General features: G+C 35.5%; 1 protein-coding gene across 2 annotated transcripts; it reads right to left on the bottom strand.

The window, feature by feature from the left end:
* Positions 1 to 5,131: 5,131 nt before the first annotated feature.
* LOC117109275 (protein PRRC1-like) lies at positions 5,132 to 13,215 on the bottom strand. Of its 2 annotated transcripts, none has more exons than XM_033251551.1 (7): positions 13,129 to 13,215; positions 11,849 to 11,923; positions 10,287 to 10,567; positions 8,590 to 8,760; positions 8,360 to 8,414; positions 7,324 to 7,591; positions 5,132 to 6,459 (listed from the first exon to the last, which is right to left on the bottom strand). In XM_033251551.1, exons 2-7 carry the CDS (start codon positions 11,913 to 11,915, stop codon positions 6,147 to 6,149), a joined length of 1,155 nt encoding a protein of 384 aa, XP_033107442.1. In that variant the 5' UTR covers positions 11,916 to 11,923; positions 13,129 to 13,215; the 3' UTR covers positions 5,132 to 6,146. The 2 variants fall into 2 exon arrangements, with proteins under 2 accessions (XP_033107442.1, XP_033107449.1); XM_033251558.1 differs by having other exon boundaries at positions 8,590 to 8,745.
* Between the last annotated feature and the right edge of the window lie 2,880 nt (positions 13,216 to 16,095).

Raw genomic sequence — 16,095 nt, 5'->3', positions numbered from 1 at the left:
GTTATGAAATTATTAGAAATTTGCATACAATATTTTGTTCAGTACCATATGGTCAGAGACATCTGAGTGTTGGATTTTAAACATTCTGTACTGTAGTGTAAGTTATAACTATCAAATAAAGTGTCATACTGCTGAAGCTTTAAATTATAGAAATACTACTATTATTATTATTATTATTATTATTATTGTATATTATTATTATTACTGTTTTATTATTGACTTCAGTAAAATAACAGTTTTAATGATTGTGTATTTTAATGCATAAACAAATACCAAAAATAGGCGTGTCAGGTTTGTGGAATAATTTGTTTAATTTGTTCCTTTGTATACCAAAGCTGGATTATATTTTATACTGTAGCTAATTACAGAAATGTTTTATTTTATAATATATATATATATATATATATATATATATATATATATATATATATACACTCTGTCTCTTATACACATCTAGATGTGTATAAGAGACAGACCATGAACATATCAAAGCATTAAAATGGTAGTTTTCCAGTGTGGCCATCTTTGCTATAATATACACAAGACAAACCTTTGTATGATGGTTTATTTTATTTTTAACTTGCATAATTTTTATTTCATTAAAAATAACTGGCTTATTTAAAGATATACCATCTGTGTAATCATAAATGTCAAAATGTTTAATTCATAAAATTTGAACATTTGATGCATATTCTTTGAATAGCTGCTTTAATTGGCTGCATCTACATCAGATATTCAGCACAGTGCAATCCTGGATGAAAAGCCAAAGAGACAAAGTGCTTGCAAAACAGATGAAAATGAAGTTTGAAAAGATTTTCATAGTGAAAGGCCTGTAAATCTGAAAAGGCTTCCATTGGAAGTTGTTTTAAATTAGCTTTTTAATTTATTTTCTGAGGTTTTTCCAGATTTTATTACAGGCATCGGCCTGAATTAAAATTTTTAAATATATATTTTATATTTTTAAATATAAATGGACCAGTTGCGAACAAAATTCTGTATAAAATTGGTATACATTTTTTTTCTAACTATATTTGAAATATACGTGTATTTATAATTTCTTTAGGTGTCTTATACTATGCAATAATAATCAAAGCAAGAATATAGTATTATTATATATGTATATTGTATATAAAAAATGCATCAAAAAGTGAGTTATTGCAATGTTGTTTGGAAAACATGGAATGAAGACAGTTCACCAATACTAGTACCAAGGAGATTTTACAGCTCACAATAACAAGCCATCATTAATTATCAATATGCTATGAGTCGAAATTATGAAATGAAGTAGGCCTAGTTCTTAAATTATTTCCTTTGATAGCTTCACTCTAATTTTCTAAATCATAAGTATGCTTTTTGTGGGTTAAACTTCCTTGTGTATTGTAGACAGTGTAAAAGTTCCTTGTTTTCTGTTTCAATGCTTTCTGCGAACAAAATGACAATAAAAGTGCATTGATCTTTAAAAAAATAGAGTGAAGTATGGCCTATATGTTACTCATATAATTACCTTTCCCCTAATAATGGAGGTCCATAAGGGGAAGTGGTAGTGCCAGATATTAGTAGAATCCTTTTAACCAAATGTTTTCATGTTTGGTTAGGGATACTGCTCTCAGATGAAGTGCTTTATCACCCACTGGTATCTGCCACCATGCATTTAGTATGGAAAAATGGTCTGCATTTTTATCAAACAATTCAACCACAGTTGGGCAGGAGGGAATTGATGGGAAGGTAAAGAGTGCAGCACAGCTGCAAGGGGAGCAGCTCGCCCGGGCCCCCTAAATTTTTCAAAATAAAAAAACAATTGAGAAAAAAAGGAATTTCTACTAAAATTTTGAATCTCAGAGTGCCATAATCATAAATATTCTTGGGGCTGAGGTATAGACCCTCCATCTGTGAAAGTCCGTCTTTGGGCTCCCTCTTTCAAATTCCTGGATCCGCCAAGGTGGTGGTAAAAGGGATAGGGGTAAGATTCCGCGTAGGGTGTACGCCACTCGATACCAGTTGGTTCTGCCTTGGCGACAGATAAATTTACATCAAGATGTTATTAACAACTGCCAGCAAATCAAACAAGTTAGTATTGGAATTACGGATGTTAGGGTTTAAAATATTCTGCAGGCAGTTTTTATCACTTAAACTGTCTTTGTCTTCAGAGCTTCAAAAAACAAACCTAGGAAATAAGCTGGTGGTGCAGGGAGAAGCTTTTGCTGTATATTAAGTATCAAGAATGTGCAATAGCTTCTGTATTTCTGTATATGACGATATACTAATGAGGCTTTTAGAGTGAATGCAAAATTTTAAACAAAGGGGAAACAAGGCCGTCATTTCAGACTGTAATACATGTTCACCCCGTTTCCCTGGAACCATCACTGGGTTTGTGCTCAGGTAGATGATGCAGAGGCATTTCAAATTTTAAGCAACAAAAAAGCTATAAGTTGATGAACCATCTAATATTATAATAATATGCGCCAAAACATTATCAAAGGCGCAGTGAACAATTAACTCAATTAAAGCAACATTTAATGAAAATATTCCCTTAGAAATGTAAGAATGCAAGAGAAAATGTAGAATCTATGTTTTATACCCAGTTTCATTGTGTAGAAATAATAAACGAAACAGCCTTTTCAAGACATTGTTAAATGACTTTTGGCAATTATTGCCTTTGGTCAATTTATCTGTATTTAGAAAACCCTGCGCAAAAAGCGAGGCCTCCATTTCCATGTTGTCGCATACAGTGCATAGTGTAGACAGTATATTCCATGCCATATCGGACCAGGTACCTATTTATACTCCCTGGGTAGATATACATGAAGAAAGTGCCTGGACCAAGAACACAAGTATATTGGGTTCAAACCCAAAATCTAAGGTGCAGAGAACAACCTCTTCACCAATCATTCATTCCTAGACACTTAGTCTGGGACACATAATGCACTAACAAAGCAATCAATCTTGCATATATATAAAACTGCTGTGCCAACTGCTTCCACCTATGAAAGTTGCACAAATACAATAAACAAACTCCTTGACATTTAAAATTTGAATATTTTTAATGCTATTCTCACAGAATAATACTAAAAGAGTGGCAAGACCAACAGATTGGTTATCAAACACAAAGAAATGTAGAAATTGCAACAACTTTTAAATAGATATTTAAGATATATTCAAGTTGTCATTTATATTCAACTTTGTTGATAAATACTACAGAATTCCCAAAGAACATACAAACAAGTAAATTTGAATCTATTACTCATCCATATTTAGCAACTTAAAAAACATAATAAAAGCTAGAGCAGTCAATCCATGAGAGCATACCTCCATCTTGTGCCTGAATACTGAACAATACACAGACTGTGTACGATTGGTAATTCCATTAATTTCTTTTAATGCACATAAGAAAATTAACAATTTCTGTGACCATAATCTTTATTAAACTTCCTTTGGAAGAGGTAATAAACAGAGATGCTTCATAAACTGTATCATTATAAGATTAGGGACTAGAATTTGGTCTTTAAAAAAGTGTGTAGTGTTCATTTTAATATAAATTAAAGAGGCAATACAAATCAGTGGGATATGAGCACAGGTAGAGTACTGCCCTCACTCACATGGGAGAGAGCACTCAAATTATTTTCCTATTTCCTTAAGTCCTTAAGTGAGAGGGCAACAAAAGCTGTAAAGTATTAGTGTTTTTTAACCATTTCCATTTACGATAAACCACCACACATCTTTTTCTTACTGTTTTCGGGGGGGGGGGGGGTCGTTCGGCTGGCCCTCAAAGTGCAGAAGAACGGCACACTGACTCTTCACTAACGGCACTTGGTCTCATACCCACTTTCATTGGCCTTATAAATCCATTGATTGATTGATTGACTGTACTTTGGTACGGGTAAAAATGTGTAAATTCAATGTTTTTGCACCATAATTACAATCTTTATCTTTGATTGGTGTCAATCAAAAAGTCAATTGACACCAGGTAGTGTTCCACCCCATGCCTTTGTATAATATATTTTAGCGATTTCTACTTTCAGAAATATATGGTAATAAAAAAGTACCATTGCATGCCTGTTGCCACTGGGCATACAGTATGCAACCCTAGGCCTGTTATCAATGGGCATCAAATAATTTGCACTGTATCGAAGTGCTTATAAAATTAATATTACCGTTAATCATTGGATCTATAATGACAAAAACATTGACAATGTGCAACCTCCACTGCTCAGCAGAAAACATTCTATTTTATGCTTCTGGTGCAAATCAATCTGCACCAGACCAGAAAATGCTATGCTACACAACATACAACTAGGTGGCAATATATACTCCTTTGTCAGGGGTTTTCAACTGGCAGGCCATGAGTGCATGCTATCCAGCCCATCAGAACAAGCCTAAAATAAATTTCTTTAAAGCCACTAGGCCTGATATTGCATCATTTCACATTACATTATCATCTTTTCTTGTGGAAGTGCCTATAATGGACCTTAAAATTGATTCAATATACAAACTTTGGCCTCTGTTATAATACATATGAGAACCCTTGTCCTGTATGGAGCGCTTCGACCCTGGCCTCTAAGGTTGACAGGCCAAACTAGAAGCAGTTTGGTGCAGCAGTAGCAAATAGGTACTGCATTGCAACCGTGTGGTTGGGGTTTTAATCCCTTGCTGCGTATTTTGCTTGTGCCCAAAAGCATTTAATCTGCATTTGCTTCTCTCAACCCAGGAGTCATCATGGGTACGTGGCTGGTTTGTCTGATCCTATGTGTCGATATGGCAACACTTAAGCATGCAGACCCCAGTGACCATGAATAAAAAAGTTTCATAACCAAAACAGAAAAGTAAGATATAAAATTCTCACTAACATAACAGTGATTCACCTACACTGCACCCATCATTCCTACACTATGATGACTCCCAGTACAGTAGTACATCTAGTGTTTCACCACTACATATTTACATTTTATTGTAAATTTACATAAAACAAAAGCCTGTATTACAACTATTACTAGGGATTAAAAAATAAGAAAGCCACAAACAAAAAACATACTTTATCTCCAAGGGTGGCGCTCAACTGTAGCTGCAGCGAGTCCCCTGAATAAAAGTTATTCAACTAGTACCAATTTGGTATACTTTACTATACAGTACTTTATTTATATATTCAATTATATTGTCATTGTTGCTGATCTTTTTGTGGGTAAATCTGTCCTTGATAACACTCTATATCCACTGAATAGAAAAACACCAAAATGAAACATTAATACTTTCTCTGTCTACAATATGTTCTTTTATATCATCACCTCAAAACTCATCAGCTTTACAAGCCTATAACCAGGAGGGGGTTCTATGGTTCGGCCAAACCCCTTTTTAAAGCGAACACCACCAGTAAGCCAAACAAACCACCCCTTTTCCATGAATCAAAAAACATCAAAATGATGAAAAATTCACCATTTACATCCTGGTTACAGGCCTCATTAGCACGAAAGTACACAATTATTCTCTCTCACAGATACAATAAATTCAACTATTAACAATTTGGCATTTAAAAATAAGGCAGAAGTTGCATAATTATGCAATCTTTTGTAGTGTAATTTTTGATAAATATGAAGAAATGTAAAATAATATTCATTTAATTTTAAATTAAACTGAATAGCATGTTTTATTTTATTTAGTCCTGCAAACGACTGCAATACATATTTTAGTTTATTTCTCTTACATAGTTTTATGTTAAGAAATAATCAATGAATAAGGAAAAAAACAAACTGTCAGTGTCATATTAGACAATAACATTTATCTTACAATTAAATTTGTAGAGAAATCAACAAAGCTTACAAAATTCTTTTCAGCAAGTTAAGTACTCTAGTAAAGGTCAGAAGTCAACTACAGCAGCTCAATATTTTGCTTAGTAGCTTTGGTTTGCTTATCCAATGAAAACTTTAATTACAAATTCATTCAATTTTCATACATACTACAGAATGCTGATATTCTACAGTACAAATTCAATTTTCATATAAATATAAATATATGGTTATCTTTGCTTTTTCTTTTTTATGTGTATCCCAAGATAAATAAGTCCAAAACTACAACAGCAAGGCTCCTTTTCAATCAAAGTTTCTTTGTAACAATGTGTTGCCTTTTGACTGACAACATTTACCAGGTAATGCATCTTACCGTGACTTATAAGGCAAACTTTGTTTGTAAAGGCCCGCTAACATTACAGCACTGCTGAAGATCATATCTCTACGCGACATTCCTGTGAAGGAGTAATGCCAATCCGTTCGGTTTATCCCCGGATTACTTCGTTCGATGACCTCGCCTACAGTTACCGCTAATCCAGACCATCTGAGATTGTAGTCCGGTGGTGTATTTGTCTGAGCTTGTTGAACGTACTGACATGCAATGGGAGTAGCTTGCGTGAATACTTCTAAATTTATGTTGTATGTAGGATCTTGTAATACTATGCAACCGATATCAAACCACCTAAAGAATGAATAAAAAAAAAAGTGCATACATAATCCATGTCCTAAAGATGTATAATAAGGATGAACATTTTATCAACTTAAAATGAGACAAAGATTTAACTATTTAATTTTTATATATTTATTAGCTCTTTACAATCAAAATTGACCTTTGACATACACACAAGTAGTTTGGAACTACAGTATAAGATGGCTATTTAATTGAAGAGAAAACTGTAACATGCATGATTTTAACCCAGTCGACAGAGACTGAAAGCGAGCACTGGGAGTCTGAAACTAAAATATGACATTGGACAAAATTTTACAAGCATTGCATGCTAAAGAAAGCAAATGGCCTGGGTTACATAATGTCTGTCTAAAGGCAAATTTGTGTAGAATTGGCATATGTCGTACGTACGAAAAACAGACAAGACAGCAGTGGCACATCCAGGAGTTTTGAAATGGGAGGGAGTGTTCTGATGGGAGGAGAAGGTAGAGGCACTAAGGTGAGGTGGGGGGGGGCCCTCGACTAAGTGAGGGGTGCTAGGTCGCAAAATAGAGTGACATGAGGTTATTATAAACTACTTGAGTGTGATTTTTTTTTTCTTCAGATTTTTTTTAATGGGGAGGACACCTAGGGGAGCACAAGCTTTTTTTGGAGCGTGCACCCTCTGCGCACCCCCTAGATTTGGGGGGTCTGTAAAATCCACAGATATTTAGAAGTTGTGACTATGATATTCAATTATGAATGTAATTACACATATGCATATGTGCCTCACAGTGATGTCAAACCATCACAGATTACTTGTTGTTCCAGTACCAAAACTCTACTTTTTCTTGTGTGAATCGGGTGTATACCACCTATCTATGACATCTACAAACTTACTTGTCCGGTAACAGTTCCACTATGAAACTCTCAACAGCAACTACACACTGTTTATCATCCACTAATCCATTTCTCCTCAGATTTTCAATTCGTTCCTCGGCTCCTTTTAATCCTGCCGCATAGCCTTCTGGCTGTGGTGCAATATTTGAGCTGCTCGCTTGACCAAACACGGTTGCTCGGCCAAAAACCTTCTGAAAGGCGTCTCTCACTGCTGCCACCTTCACTTCCTTGTCCGACGCTACAATTACCTCTACATCACCACCAGAATCTAACAAAATTCAATTATATAATATAAAATTTAGTTACAAAAGATAAATTTAATGATCTATCGAAAATTTGTTCATGGATTTTATTTAAAAAAAATATACATGCAACTGATATGAGCTACCAGGAATGTAAATAGAACACAGATCGTCCAAAATCAAACTCTGCGTATTCTGAAAGAGTTCCTACATGTAGAGATACTTTGGATATTGCACATCATTCTAAGCTTCTTAATTATTTTATTTTGTGTTTTAATTAATAAAGAGAAAACAGCTCCAAAATGAAGCTCTGCATATTTCCGTATTCTGCAAGAGTTCCTACATGTACAAATACTTAGGAAATTGTACATCATTCTATTAGGCTTCATAATGTCTAAGGATATATTATCAGCTTGGATGCCTTCATTCTGTTCATTTTTTTTTGCCTCACAGAGCATAATGCTCACCTTGTCTACCTAACCTGAGCAAAGCGCCTGCTAGCAGTTGATGTAAAAACTGGATAAGCCAATCATAAATTCTCATTTAACTAGCTTCTCCAAGCTAGAGACCTGGCTAGCTTATGAAAAACAACATAAGTAAGCATCCTTCTTATTGTATGTGGACATACACACCTTCCAGCAAATGCCACGTTAAAAAGCTTGCTGGTGTAACTGCATTCAGATGTGCAAGGTTTTAAAAATTTGCATTTGCAAAGAAATGGAATATAGACTTAAGCACCCTTATGCCAGTCAATGTAACTAATAAGATGTAAAGAATATGTGTTGTCTACTTACGTATTATTGGTGCCATCCCTGGATCGAGGGTAGTGATCATGGTATCAACTGAGCTCTGTAAAGATTACCATGTATTTTGTTTTGTCATTCAAATGTTCATAATAAATATAAATGACAAGAGTGGTTGTAATAATAGACAATTATTATTATATTTTCATTATCAGACAGCTGTTTTAAGACAGGCAAAACTAGCAAATGTACGATGAAATAATGAAAACTCTTTATATTACCTTTGTTTTTTCCATGACTTTCTTGACTATACTGGATCCCCAGCCAAAGAATAACCCACTGCCTTCACCAGTTTGATGCTGGTGTTGGTTTTGTTGCATGTCTGGTGTTGCATCAAATGGTACATTGATTGAAGCGCTTTCACTGTGGTGTGTTTGCTGGAGTGAAGGACTCTACAACAGCAAAAAAAAATCATTTTATTTCAATAATGCATATAATATTGAGTTTTTTTAATGGAATAAATTGTAGTAGAAGAAGAGTGACATTCCGTTTGGGCTTTAAACCAAACAGTTGTGAGTTTGAGTCAGATGCTGTGTCATGATGCTTGAAGTGTCCTTGGGCAAAAACACTTTATCTATGTTTGTCCCTCTTTAATGAATGCATATTAACGATTAACTATTAGGATATGAATGATTTAGATATGATATTAGTCAATTAGTAGGAATGCTCGCTAGGAAGTGGAGGTACTGTAATTACACAAGGTGCATGGCTGTCTATCCATTTACCGGGGTTAATAATCATCTATTAATAATTTAAAGGAAATTGATCTTTCGGTTGTACAGAATAGGGCAGTACATTCAATTAGATGTATTTATCATTCCTCTATTCTTATCATTCCTTTATTCAAGCATTAGGCTCTGTCAACCTGATTGTTTTATGTCATAATACAAGTGATTTGCCTATATTGTGACATCACCTAAGCAAGTCCATTATATCGGCAAATCACCTATATCACATAAAACAGGGGTGGCATAAAAAATCAGTGGTAGGGCCAAAGTGAATTTTTGATTTAACACCGAAACTTTGAAGTTCCCAGTGAGCTTCCATGCTTTTACACCACTGTATTTTCAGTTTTAATGTTACTTTTTACATATGATTTAAGTTTGGCCATACAATCATGGTGTTTTCTAGCCAATGTTGCTTGGCAGGCCGCACACATAGAGTTTTAAGTTCATTTTCGCGGGCCGCAAAAAAAATCGCTGTCAGGCCGCCACGGGCCGCACTTTGCACAGCTTTGACATAAAACATACCTTTCATTGCTTGGTAATCAATTCATAGATTGTAAATTAGTGAAAACAATGTTTGTCAATAACGTACAGGGCTCTTAAAGGCCAACTCAGACAACGTCGGCCGACACAGCCCGACCCGATTTATCGTCGGGGACAGTCTTAAGTTGTTGTGAGAAATATTAAACATGTTTAATATTCTACGACGCGTATGCCCCCAACGCAAACCATCGCGTCTGCGTTTAACTTACACAGACACGACAACAAATTACGTCGGGCTGCGTCGTACGACGCTTTTTGAGTTGGCCTTAAGTCTCCCACAAATTCCAGGTGTCTCCCAGAAATCAGCACTCCCGCAAACAAGAAGGATCTCCCACAAACAAGAAGAATCTCCCGGAATATAACCCATCTCATGCAAATTAATTAAATCTGCATGTTTCTACTACTGTATAACCCCAATTATCATTTGTCTGACAGAAGTCAGTGCTGATTGGCATCACTAAGAGAAGCAAAATAAAATTAGAAGTGGAAATGGACCTCATTTAAACAGATGTGGAAATGACATCTTCCAACTCGGGACCCCTTGTGTGTACCACACTGTAACTTATCTAATACTAGTAAATGACAAATTCAACTCTTTACAGATTTAAATTTAACGAAGACATTTATGAAGATAAAATCATGCATTTTACCTGCATTGTGCTTTTACTGTGAGGATCTGCTTGACTTTGATATCCATACGTATGCTGTGACATACCCACTGGTGGAGGTGACTGTGCAAAGTTTGCTGCTGGTTGTGGTGGGGGCATAACTGGGGTTGAAACGTCCGTCATTCCTGCAGCAGCGCCAGCCATCATCGATGGTGTGAATATTTGGGGGCTACCTTGCGATGGTGGTGGTGTAAAAAACTGTGGGAGATTTATGCTATTGTCTGGAATAGTGCTTGAAATAGTTGATGGTAATATCACCGGATCTATAAGAAAAAAAATATAAATGAAACTTTTCTTTACATATTTTTATACTAATTCAAAATAAAATAACTCCTGCGAATTATAAATACGGGAACTCGCTGCATCTTGCAATGACGCCAACTCTACTCCCTTTCAGTGACAGACAACATGACGCTGTCTGCTCATTATTGGCGGCAGTCTGAAGATATCCTTAAAAAACGATCTGTTGTGTTCGTTATGGTGTTGCATTTTCCATAGACACAAGTAGGCTGACGACCGTCGTGTAGAGTAAGTGCCACGGCTTAAGGCTATGTTCAAATTAGCCCTCAATCCTGGATTGAGTCTCGTGCCTGACATGAACATGATTGGGTGTCCACACTATGTAGGTTAACCTGGGTTGACCTAACATTGTGTCGCTATCTGTGATTGGTCATATTTTGACCAGACTACAATGAGATGGTAAAATTGTCAACTAAAGGTCAGCTTAGGGTCAACTTTTTACCTTGCCTGGGTTGAGTTTAATTATAATGCATTTAGCGTACTAAATAATGAATTAAGTGCACCAAATATTGCATTGTGAATACAATAAATAAATTAATAATCAGCTCAGAAAATAGCATAGTTTGTATCACATCTTAATAAGTGGTTGACACTACAGATGTACAACATTTTATAGTTGAATGTATAGCCATAATGTACAGGAACAGCACTTCAAAATTAATGACACACAAGTCTTTAGCACTTTTATTCCTTGCTTAAAATAAAATTGACAATTGACATTTTGATGACTGCATTCTGTGGATTATATAAGCTTGTTAGCTTATTAAATGAATGTCAGTACCAGTAACTGAAATTAAATTACCAAATATGAACCAATGCTATGCACCAATAAGCTAACTACAGTATTACCACTTGCTAGTTATTATAATCATTCACCATTGCAATATTTCTCTTTTATTAAATCAAGATATAAAAAATCTGAATCATGTTTACAATAAGATTTTTCACTGTACTTACAAAAACTTGCTTTTTATGCTAAATTAGAATGTTTTAACAACATATACGGTTCTGCATTTCCAGGCTAACCTTCTTGAGCTGCACAGAAAATGCTTCTTAATATAGATTTTTATTGCAATTATTGACTGCTATTATGTTTATTTAATGAATGACATTACACTTCACCAATTCATGAATATATGAATATTAATGAATAGTTATGCTTCAGTGTACACAATATACACAAGTTAACCTCCGGTGCACCCTGCAACCTGCTATAAAGCGGTCATAGCTCGGACAACACTTACCAGGGGCTGGTGTTCCAGCTAACTGTGACGTTCCTACTCCTTCTTTGTCACCCAACTCTTCCATCATATTAATACCTAGTAAATACAGAGAGGTAATGTGTGGTATTATTAGCATTGCCTCTTATAAATTTTCATAGAATAGAAAATAATAAATAAATAATAATAATAATAAAAATAATGGTATCAGTAAGTTACATCAATCCACATTTAATTGTTTGACACACTGACAGTTGTATCCCAGATTTTGATTACAATCTCATCCACTTGATTACAAATGTGCAGTGGCCATTTGTGTATATTAAGTTAACCAATCAGAGATGATATGCTATTATTATATTTTTTGTACAGTATGTATCTACTGTATTGCACAAAATTTTGTCTTTGCAAGGGTAGTCCTATCACAGATGACCATTTGGGACCCTCAATTCGTCGCTCATCACATCACGAACTAACACAATCAAAGTAGATTGTGTTAGTTCGTGAAATCACAGTAGCGCCTCAAAATGATAACGCTACGCTACAGACCACAGAAACATTTTTAAAAAGTGACGGTAATATGAAGTATTTTGGCTATGTAATATAACAGATATAGTGTAAAAGTTAAATAAAAGTTCTTGATATTTTAGGTAATGTGTTCAGTTAATTATTTGCATATATTTCTAGCTATGTAATATAACAGATATTGCCTTTTCTATCGGTGTAATAATAACATTTGATATCCCCGTGGGAATTATATTTTTTTCTCAGGACTATATTTTCCCGAAGGGAAAATATAATCCCTCGAAAAAAATATAATTCCCTTGGGGATATCGACCCACCCATAGTGCCACACCACCATTCATAATTCTCAAGTTCCGTCGCGTCCCCTCCCCCTCTCACTGACACGTGACTAGGGGCCTAGGCTAATATCCCCAACCAAGCCCTGACCCCTTTTTGTGTATTGTTATTGTTACAATTTAGGAAGGCCTAGGCCAATTCTTTTAGAATTCAATAACGAAATCTTCTAAAATTTTGTGCTAGCCTAGGCCAGGCATCTTCTGTGCATGGAGGTAGTAGTATGGAATTAGATCAGGCAGGTCAAGGTAAACAAATCAGTGATTCACATACACACACATCCTAAGTTTGGCCTAGGACTAGGCTACGTAGCAGGTGCATACATTAATCCACGGAGTTAATTAAACTGAGCTAAAGTGTAGCTAGTACTAGCGTATTCAAGATATCTAAGATAAGTTTCATATGAGTTAAAAGGTACTATAGGCCCTAGCAGAAAATGTATTTACCTTATGCCTTTATTACAGAAAACTTGTATTGGCCGCCTGCTGAACGTAGTGCAATCAATCAGTACGTGGTTTGTGATGTCATTGCTGCCACGTTGTGCGAACTTTGACACGGACTAACTTTTTTAAACAACAGACACACCGTTTTCTTTGGGTTTAATTAAATAATAATTAATGTTTATTGGTTGACAACCGATTATATTTGCATTAACTCCCAAATTCAAAAGATACGAGATTTAGTTTATATTATTCTGTAGGTTTTATGCAGTGTCCGACCCTTCGGAAGAGCAGTGTTTTCACCTGTCTCTTATACACATCTAGATGTGTATAAGAGACAGCCCCCTAGGTACGCCACTGATTAAACCACTCAGAAAACAATCTAGGACTACCAATATTTTGCGAATTTAGTCTGCTTTACAGATGTTCTATTACCAAAAGATAGCCTACAGTATATCATATGATACTAACTTTTGATTGGAAAAACAACATGGAGCAACGCTATTTTTTTTAATAGGCCCCTACATTTAACATTCGGGGCGAAGCTCTGGCGCATATAGCCTTTTAATTGATTTTTAGCAATGCAATTATTTATTTCCACACGGAAATTTTCAAAATATCCAGTGGCGGATCCAGTAATTTGAAATAGAGCTGGGTCCAGAGAGGGACTTTAAAAGATGGAGAGTGTAGTTGGACTACCACCTCAGCCCCACCATGGTTGGTCGGAAATGGCACTCTCAGACTGAGACTGAATCTGAATCTAAATATAATTTTAATTTTTCTCCACTTTTAAATTTCGAAAAAAAAAATAGTGATGGTGGGCCGGCTGGGCCCCTTCGAATCTGCCACTGAAATACGGTACTCATCATAAAAAGTTTTAAAAATTATCCTTTTTAGTCATAATTATGCCCGCTTATATATTTTGTGCAAACTAACATTCATAAAAATAATGATTTATTATCTACTGATTAGCTTGTAACGTGTTCAAAATTCGAACTATGAAAAACAAATACCGGTATAAGATACTTAAAACAGTCATTAATTTAGTCTTTTTGCATGTACAGTACTTTTAAAATCAATCAAGAGGTGTTTGCTTTTTTACTCTTTTTGAATTTCACTTTTGTGCAAGTAATATTGCGATAGATTATTGTGAGTGGAAATAATACCATCTAATTTACGATCAAACAGGACTGGGAGATAGAGAGCACACAAAACATTAGTTAGCATTTTGATTTCACAAACATAAAGGGGATTTACTTAATTTATCATTATCAATGGCGGCTCCAGGAAAGCAAATTAGAGGGGGGACAGGGAGGGACTTCACGTTGGGAAAGTAGATCACCCAACCATGGTGGGGCTGAGGAAAGAAAATTTATGATTATGACACCACTAGATTGCCGGAAATGGCACTCTCAGACGTAAATTCTAATTCTAATTTTCCTTTGTATTTTTTCCATTAACAAAAAAAAATTATTTTGAAAAAATTAGGGTCGGCTCGGCCCTACTTGAATCTGCCACTGATTATTATGGCGTCATTGCGAGACTGCGTCAACGTAACACTGGAGTTTACATGTAAATTTTGGGTAGGCTTATCACTTAATCGAAACAGGTAGACATATCCGTGATAAAGGTAATATTAAACACTAGTATTACGTACGGTCATAATAATATACAAAAGGAATAAATCGTTCATAGTAGAAATTGTGCACTTTTGAGTTTGTAAATATTGGCCTAATAAGGATACATGCTTCCAATTTAACAACGTTCAGTACATTGTTTTCACAATAAATTTAGCTTCTGATAGTCGTTGCACCCATAAAATCGATCTAGTGGGTTTCTGAGATGGTTACGAAATGTTTAAACAATTGCGTTTTTACTCGGTTTTGGTCCAGAAAACACGTACCGCGCTTAGAAAAGTGAACAGACAAAATTCATGAGTCATGCGTCATTGTTATTCTTTCCATTCGCTTTTAAAAGTGGGGTTTTAATTATAGAAGATTGGTGAAAAGTGGGGGGGGGGGACAATCGATATGATGTACCCCCTACTTTGAAAAGTCGGGGGACACGTTCCCCCTGTCCCCGCCGATCGACGCCCATGCATGTTTTATTAGCCTGTTTACAGAGTAGGCTAGTGACTCTGCCTCAGACCCAGCGCATATATCTAACCAGGTGTCAGAATTCAATATCAGGGAACTTCTTTAGGGCCTATCTTATAATGCATATTGTTCGTTTTAACTTTATTTTCTAGTTTATGCTTTAAAATAAATACATATATTTATGACAAATCAGGTTATATGAGCATCAGACATAACCCTGAAGATTGTCGATATATGACAGTAATTTGAATAGGGCAGAGTAGTATATTACACGTACCAATACACCGTGAAGGCATTGAGCAGGCCTACTTTATACAATCTGTTTCAAACATGAGTTTCGAACATTGGGAGGGACAAACAGACAGAGACCGAGTGACTTCTAGAGACGCTTTGCCGGCGTCTAAAAATCATAATACTCAACCACCCGACCATAAAATAATAAGGGCAGTGGCGTAATTACGGGTAGTGCAGAGAGTGCAAAGAACTGGGGCCCAGGGCTATTAGGGGCCCATTCATAAATAGACCTAAAATAATAATTTTAAATAATTTCCAACTTAATATTAAAAAAAAAAAAAAAACGGCCAGCGGGCCCCTCAATAATATTCGGTTTTTAGAGGAATTATTGATTACTGTGTTGATGTCAAATCAGTGGCGTATTAATTAAAGGATTTCCCAAGCTTCCCCCTTCCCCAATTTTGTTTTCAAAATTATAAAAGAAATGGGGGAAAAAGATATATTAAAATGTAAGTCTGAGAGTGCCATTTCCGTCCATCTAGAATTGTGCTAATCATAAATTTTCTTACCTCAACCCCAACCATGGTGGGGATGAGGTCATCTTCACCCTCCAACTGTGAAAATCCCCCTGACCCTTCTATTT

This window comes from Anneissia japonica, unplaced genomic scaffold (genome assembly GCF_011630105.1).
Source record: "Anneissia japonica isolate Jap-2015-1 unplaced genomic scaffold, ASM1163010v1 scaffold26_len2425191_cov177, whole genome shotgun sequence".
NCBI lineage: Eukaryota > Metazoa > Echinodermata > Crinoidea > Comatulida > Comatulidae > Anneissia > Anneissia japonica.
Note: the sequence above shows the minus strand (reverse complement) of the source record. Positions and strands in the feature narration are given on the sequence as shown.

Bases quoted from the DNA above. Each gene is read 5' to 3' on its own strand.
- LOC117109275 (XM_033251551.1), bottom strand. From the start codon at position 11,915: ATGATGGAAGAGTTGGGTGACAAAGAAGGAGTAGGAACGTCACAGTTA. The intron at 8,761-10,286 runs GTAAAATGCATG...TTGCTGTTGTAG, and splicing joins ACAGTAAAAGCACAATGCAG to AGTCCTTCACTCCAGCAAAC. The intron at 6,460-7,323 runs GTAAGTTTGTAG...TTCATTCTTTAG, and splicing joins GTGGAACTGTTACCGGACAA to GTGGTTTGATATCGGTTGCA.